The sequence below is a fragment of the Cynara cardunculus genome (genome assembly GCF_001531365.2).
Source record: "Cynara cardunculus var. scolymus isolate 2C chromosome LG 1, CcrdV1, whole genome shotgun sequence".
Classification (NCBI taxonomy): domain Eukaryota; kingdom Viridiplantae; phylum Streptophyta; class Magnoliopsida; order Asterales; family Asteraceae; genus Cynara; species Cynara cardunculus.
The window spans coordinates 46,014,339-46,022,122 of NC_037528.1; the positions used below are offsets into that span (position 1 = coordinate 46,014,339).

The following is a 7,784-nucleotide window of genomic DNA, read 5'->3' on the forward strand; positions in this document are numbered from 1 at the left end:
TTGTTATATGCATAGTTGAATATAAATATGAGAATATGGTTTTCTTTTATTAGTTTTATATATACCGAGAAAAATACACAAGCACCTTCAATATATACATAATCAACATACAACAAGAATCAACTTAATGTATTGTTTCACATATATTTGTTTCGCTACGTTTTTTTTATTACATGTATATATATATATATATATATATATATAATACATAGATATAAAGGGTATATATGCCTGTGAAGACATGTATAAAAGAAAGGATGGTGGTGAGTTAGAAATATACAAGAAAGGAAACATTAATGGCAAATATAGAGAGGTGGATAGAGGCAGATGCTTGTATATAAATGATGGGTAGGTCTGAGTTTATTACACCCCATTAATTCACTTCTTCTTTTTTAATTTCCTTTTCAATTTGCTGCATGCAATTACTTCTCTTTTTCATTCAAAGAATCATTATAATTACAATTACATTAATTCACACACACTCAAACACACACACACATACACACACAGAGGTTTTATGGAGTTCTCAGGAGTACAATCATGATCAGTGCTTGGGCTGTGTGCTCATCAAACCAACCCAAACCAACCTCTCTTTCTTTGCATTTACACACACCCACAGTGTCATTTTCCCATATCCCTTTCTTTCTTCTTCAATCTTTTCAATTAAAAACCCTTCTTGGCCCTGAATTTTTTTGTGATTTTCGCTACTAAATGTGTTCTTGTCCTAGAGAGAGAAACTAGAGAGAGAATATTAGGGTTTTTTTTTTCTCTTTTTCAACCTTTTCTGGTTCTGGGCATGCATTGAGTTCATGAAAACATGGTTCGATTGAGCAATAATCTGCTTTCAAGACTTGTCCTTTTGCATCTCTGGGTTGCTCTTTTCTGCAACAATGGTAGATCTGTTTGTGGTTTGAATTACACAAGATACAGACAAGTAGGGGACTTGAGGCTTGCAAGAATTCAGAAGCATTTGGATAATCTCAATAAGCCATCTGTTTTCTCCATTCAGGTAATTCATTGAACCTGCATTAAGCACTTGCATCATCATCTCTTTGCCATTTATAGAACATGATCATATTTCATGTATATATATATATATATCTTCAACAATGATGCATTAGTCTCTTGTACAACAAGCAAGGAAACATGTACATTGCTTATGATATATGTCTTTGATTTTCTTAGAGTCCAGATGGAGATATCATTGATTGTATTCATAAAAGAAAGCAAGCAGCTTTAGATCACCCTCTTCTCAAGAACCATAAGATCCAGGTAATTTATTACATTATGCATTAAAAGTTTGTACATTTGCTTGGATTAATCGATCTTTATGACTTTCTACGAAAAGCCCAGTATTTCTTTCATCAATATTTGGTCAAAAGGCGATGCCACCAGACCATTGCTGGTTTGGTGTCATCTGCCTTTTGTTCATTGGTGTTTATTTAAGTTTCCAACTTTCAACTACCAACCACTTTTACTTCCCATCCATATGGAGTAAATACTCCTTATTATCGATCTTTCTTAAGAAAATTAATTAACGGGTAATTTATTACTTTATGTAGAGAGTACCACCGGAAATGCCAAAGGCGAGGTCGATTTCGACACAAGATGATGAGGAAGATGGTGGTGGCAAATCTGCAAATGTTAGTCAAAGTGAAGGGTACATACGAAGAGGCGCGTGGCAAATGTGGCATCAAAACGGTGAACGATGTCCCAAAGGGACAGTTCCGGTACGTCGAAGCACGGTGCACGACGTTTTACGAGCCAATTCCTTATACGACTTTGGCAAAAAACGTCGTGGTAAAATAGTACCCGTTGCTCGACGTGTTGATGCACCTGATGTCGTCAGTGGCAATGGCCATGAGGTACGAATTATTTCTTGCCAATAAGTTTCAATACGAATCATAAAATACATATATATTAGTAATGCCTTACAATGATACATACATACACATCTATATATACGTATATATCTAAACACTACTCCATACAAGTATGATGATTAGTTTATAAAACGTTTTTGAACGTCTTAATAATTCTTTTAAACAATCTTGAAATAAAACATCCTATTAATTTTTTATGATATTATTACAAAATGTGTTTTATAAAATCAAATATCCAATAAAAAAATGTTTTCGAGACTTCTGGAAAAGTGTCCGATCCAAAAACGAACATAAAACTTAATTTCAGAAATAGCTTACAATAATTAATAAGACGCATTGTTAAAACATTTTACATAGATGTACACTTATTTGATCCCATAATTATTGGTTTTATAAAGAGTCATTGAATTAACTAACCGTTTCACTCATTCAAATTGGCCTCCTAACCATTTCTCTTACAGGTCGACCTAAATGTCACTACTTCCACAATATCCAGGTCCAATATTGCAGATCTAACTAAAGACAAAAAAATTCAACACAAAGCCAAGTTGGCAATTACGACAGTAAACTGGTTGAATTTGACATTTTTTTTGTGTTTTAGCTTATTACGGACTTGGATATTACAGATATAGTGATATTTGGATCAACCCGAGAAAAAATAACATATAAGTATTTTTTATTTTTTGTAAACTCTATTTTATGGTAATATGTATTTGAAATGGGAATTATAGAGGTATATTATATTTAAATAAAAACTTTAAATCCATGTAATTATATAATGATAATTAATAATAAATGTTTTGGGTTTTGATAGCATGCGATAGCGTACACGGGATCATCGAATGAGATATACGGGGCAAAAGCGACAATAAACGTGTGGGACCCAAAGATAGAAGTGATAAATGAATTCAGTCTTTCCCAGATTTGGGTTCTTTCCGGGTCTTTCGACGGCTCCGATCTCAATAGCATCGAAGCTGGCTGGCAGGTACGACTAACACTACAACCCCTTTTTTATATTAATTAATTATCATTATTTCTTCTAATTTAATATTAATTATTATTTCTCCTAATTTTGTTTTTATTTAATTTCTAAATAATTTTATAAAAAATAAATTTTCACGTTTATTGTTGTATTTCCTGGATATAAAATACGTTTAACGAATTAAAAATTAATCGTTTACGAGGTCATTTCTGTAAGCGTCTCAATAGACCGTTTTATAGGATCAAAATATAAAGTGTCATATCTAAAGGTGTTGTAATAAGTTTATATGACGCTTTTGGAGATCTTAACAAGTTTTTTAGAACATTTTTAATAGAAAGTGTCGCATTAGCAACTTTATAGGACATTTTTGAGAATTTGTCCTATAAACTCAATTTTTTTATAGGACACTTGTTTTTATAAGGCAGTTTTTCAAATAATATTCTATAAAGTTGATAATGAGACGTTTTATATTAAAAGTATCCTAAAAAACTTATTACGACATCAAAAATGTCATATAAACTTATTACAACACTTTTAGATATAACACTTTATTTTTTGATCATATAAACTAAGTCCTATAAAGTGTCCTATAAACTCAATTTTGTTGTAATGGTCGTCATTAAACTTCAAAACTCGGATTCGATCCCTCACATTTGTTATGATATATAATAAAATAAATCCGATTAAATTCATAAATTAGAAGCAATTTCATCAAATTTTAGGAAAAAAGAGACACATTTGAATCTTCCCAAGAAAAGTTTGAAGTATTTTGAAAAATAAGTATTAAGTAAAAGATGAATTGGTTATTTCAAGGAATTATATATATATATATATATATATATATATATATATATATATAGAGGGTGGTTCAAATACTAACCCAATATTTTGTGCAAACTTTGCTAACCCACATCAACCAATAATGTTGCATCTTTGGGTTTGGTTAAAATGTAACTTACATATTAATGATAAGGGTATTTAGGTCATTAGTCATTCTTATGTAACTCCCAAATATTTTAATTGGGAGTTACAAATCCTACAATATCTCAAATTGATCTTCATCTAATAATGACACGAAGATTCCAATATGTTCATCTTATTGACAACTAATTCACATATGAAACCACCTACAACGAACATCATGCACGAACATATATAAAGTACAAGTATCGGTTTTATCTGCACAACCCCTGTTTTTGTTAATGTGCATGTCTCATCGTCGTGCATGTGTATCACTACGAGCATGCATCAAGGTTGAAGAACATGATCATATGACCAACATATATCGATTATAGTGTTCATTAGGTTCACACGGCGTAGCTAATGTTCATATATCTAAGGTTCACACGGTGTAGCTAATGTTCATATATCTAGGGTTCACACCATAGGGTTCACATGAATGTTCATACCTTGATATAGACACGAAGATGAACGATTGTTCATACACATTTAAATTAATACAAAATTTTGACCAATTTATCCTTTGAACAATTGTTCATACACATATTAATTAATATATTAATTAAATTATTGTTTATTTAATCTCATTTAATAATAACCATTAGATGAGAAAATGAACGATTAAGATGAGTTAGCATAGTTTGCATAAAATATTGGGTTAGTATTTGAACCAGCTCCTATATAGATATATATATATATATATATATATAAACAATTTGTTTGAGATTAAAAAATGGAAGTGATGACTTTTTTAAGTTCATAGAAGTTCGGGTTAGTGTTGATTTTGTGTTAATTTGAGTGTTGAGTTCACGATTTTATTTACTATTAATTTAATTATTAAAAAATAGATTAAATATTTAATAATCATTTAAAAGTTATACACATAAATTCATAGGATACACAACTCTATTTTATATTGTGATAGAGTTGGGTTCACGTGAGATCCGTAAGACCAATTTATGTTCATTGATTAACTTTATAAGTTAATGATCTAAAGTTGAACGGTGGTAATTTTTGTGATTACTGAGAAGTCTCGTGGCAATTTTGTAATTATAAATGTTCAGATCTAATGGTCTTACGGGTCTCACTAAAAAACCCTTAGTCTCACATGATCTCAAGTCTATTTTGATAAGTATATATATATACACACACACTTAAATTTAGTTTGTTATGTTTGATTGGATATATTTATGTTACAGAATTATATCAAGTTTATATGAATATCAAAAATCTAAAGCTTTGATTCTTCTACTAGTCAGGTCAGTCCGGAGCTTTATGGTGACAGTCGACCCCGATTATTCACTTACTGGACGGTAACGACTCTATCTTCCTCTCCATATAACTATGCATATATATATATATATACACACACACACATACATATGATTGAATTCACTTGAGACAAGGTTGTTTTCGTAAGATACGTGAGACACGATTTCTACACTTGAAACTTCACAACAAAATGTTATGAAGATAGAAAAAAATTGAATCTTCACAGCAAAAACACTATAAAGATTACCTTCATAATGTTTTACTGTGAAATTTCAAATGTAAAAATCATGTGTCAGGATTTTGGAAACCATGTTTAAAACCTTCATTTTGAAATAAACCAATTTTTAAAACTTTTCATTGGAAATATGTTAAAGATTAAATTTTTATTAAAAACAAATTATAAGAATTAAAAGCAACTTTGTAAAATAATAGTTTAAAAGTTGATTTTACAAAATATTTAATTTAATGTGATTTAGTGGTTGTTTGTTTACCTATTAATAGTTCCATTAAGAGACAGCCTCTGAATCGTTAAGAGATGAATCATGTTTGGTAAAAGAAAAGTCTGTCTCTTAATAGTTTTAAAACCCTCTAAAAAAATTTGTATCATCGGCTTCCGTTAACCATTTGGCGCCCTAATTTCATTGTAAACAATTACCAAACAATTATATTTCATTTTACACTATACAATGAGAGCCTCTTAATTATTCTGACCACTTAACCATTTTATACCAAACCATTCAACAACGGTCAAACAACCCCTTACTATTTTAAAAAGCAAGTCACCAAAAAAGATAGAAAAGATTATGGGGCTCATGGTGCTTCATGGAATGGCACCGCATTTAAGAACAACATTTTCAAATGGGAAAACACTCCACGTTCACCCCTTCAAATTCTTGGTGGTCCGAACATTAATTTACATATTCTACCCCAAAAAATTATTAATTACGAAAATGACACTGACAATAAATGTAGATTTCAATTATTATTTTTCTAGAACTTTAGATTCAACCATGACTGTTGATTATATCATATACTACATCATATCGAGATTAGTATATCTTTAAATACAAGTAAATGATAGATAATACTGATTCTCTTTTGAATGTGGTATTCTTTATTGAATGTGGTACAGAGTGATGCATATCAAGCAACAGGGTGTTACAACCTGTTATGTTCAGGGTTTGTACAGACAAATAGCCGAATAGCCATAGGAGCTGCCATTTCTCCATTATCTGCATTCGCAGGAAGTCAGTTCGATGTCACCATAGTCATTTGGAAGGTATCTTTTTTGCTTATTTTTGGAAATATTGTTGTAACTATTTATCACTTGTTGTGTTTTCAATAAGTTTGTCTTTCAAACGTAGGATCCAAAGCTCGGGAACTGGTGGATGGGATTCGGAGACAATACCCTAGTGGGGTATTGGCCGGCAGAGCTATTTACACACTTAGCTGACAAAGCGACAATGGTGGAATGGGGAGGCGAGGTTGTGAATTCTCGAGCTAATGGTGAACACACGTCTACAGAAATGGGGTCGGGGCATTTTGCGGAAGATGGATTCGGAAAAGCAAGCTATTTTCGTAACCTAGAGATCGTGGACTCAGACAACAGCTTGATCTCCGCCCACGACATATCGACTTTGGCCGAAAACACCAATTGTTATAATATCAAGAGCTCTAGCAATAACCAATGGGGCACTTACTTTTACTACGGTGGGCCCGGGAAAAATGCACAGTGCCATTGACAATGACTGTGACAATATCTTTTCCTTTTACTTATATTAATTTTCATTTTCTAAAAAATATTTTTGAGAAAAAAATATTAAAATTTCATTGGTCTAAAGAGCAAGTTATATCCTCTTATCAATCATTTGAATATATTTCTAATGAAAATTCACATTAATCTACAAATCACTAATCGACAAGAAAAATCTAAAATTCAACTGATACCATATTTTAAAGAAAAAAATATTGAAAAGACTGATGAAAGGATATAACGTTACTCTTATTTAAAATCTGAATGTGAAAATGCATCTGATATTTCCACTCTTGTTTGTATTGATTCCAGTATTTTTGTTGGTTCTTTCTAAAAATTGCGAAAGAATTTGTATGTAATAAATAAGATATGATAGCAACAAACTTGTATGGAAATAGCTACTTTTTGAGTTTCATTGTTATGTTATCTTAGGGGCCGTTTACCCAATTGCTTACCCGGTAAGCGCTTACCGATAGGAGTCAACACTATGATTTATTTTGATGCGTAAGATTTTAGTATATCAAAACATATCGAATGCAACAATTTACTAGGTAAGCGTTTAACTGGGTAAGAGTCGTCATCCTTACTTATTAGGTAAGACTCTCCATCCTTCTCATCGCTCTTACCCAGTAAGATTTTTGGCCTTTCTCATTCATCCAAAAGTTAATCAATAGCCAGTGTTTTAAAATTAAAGCATAATTATGTCTTGAATTTGCCATGGTTTTTATTATTATGTGTGACCAAACGGTGATCGATAATCACCATGGTGAAACTTCTATTGCTATAAGGCCATAATTAAAATAAATCTATCTAACTAAAACGTAACTACTGGCCACGATTCTAACGATTCAATTCGTGTAACTAATAAATAGTTTGTGGTCACGGTTTTTATTAATTTTGAATGATTAAAATGTAATCAATAGTCACGGTTCTA

General features: G+C 31.3%; 1 protein-coding gene across 1 annotated transcript; it reads left to right on the top strand.

Annotated features, from left to right (window-relative positions):
* The first annotated feature begins 696 nt into the window (after positions 1-696).
* Positions 697-7,236, top strand: LOC112521634. Its single transcript, XM_025130607.1, has 7 exons — positions 697-1,009; positions 1,186-1,272; positions 1,563-1,865; positions 2,698-2,868; positions 5,085-5,138; positions 6,230-6,376; positions 6,462-7,236. The coding sequence occupies exons 1-7, from the start codon at positions 818-820 to the stop codon at positions 6,837-6,839; spliced, it is 1,332 nt and encodes a 443-aa protein (XP_024986375.1). The 5' UTR covers positions 697-817; the 3' UTR covers positions 6,840-7,236.
* The last annotated feature ends 548 nt before the right edge of the window (positions 7,237-7,784 follow it).

Coding starts and splice junctions, on each gene's coding strand:
- LOC112521634 (XM_025130607.1), top strand. CDS start 818: ATGGTTCGATTGAGCAATAATCTGCTTTCAAGACTTGTCCTTTTGCAT. Junction 1,273..1,562: donor TCAAGAACCATAAGATCCAG/GTAATTTATTAC, acceptor TACTTTATGTAG/AGAGTACCACCGGAAATGCC. Junction 5,139..6,229: donor GATTATTCACTTACTGGACG/GTAACGACTCTA, acceptor AATGTGGTACAG/AGTGATGCATATCAAGCAAC.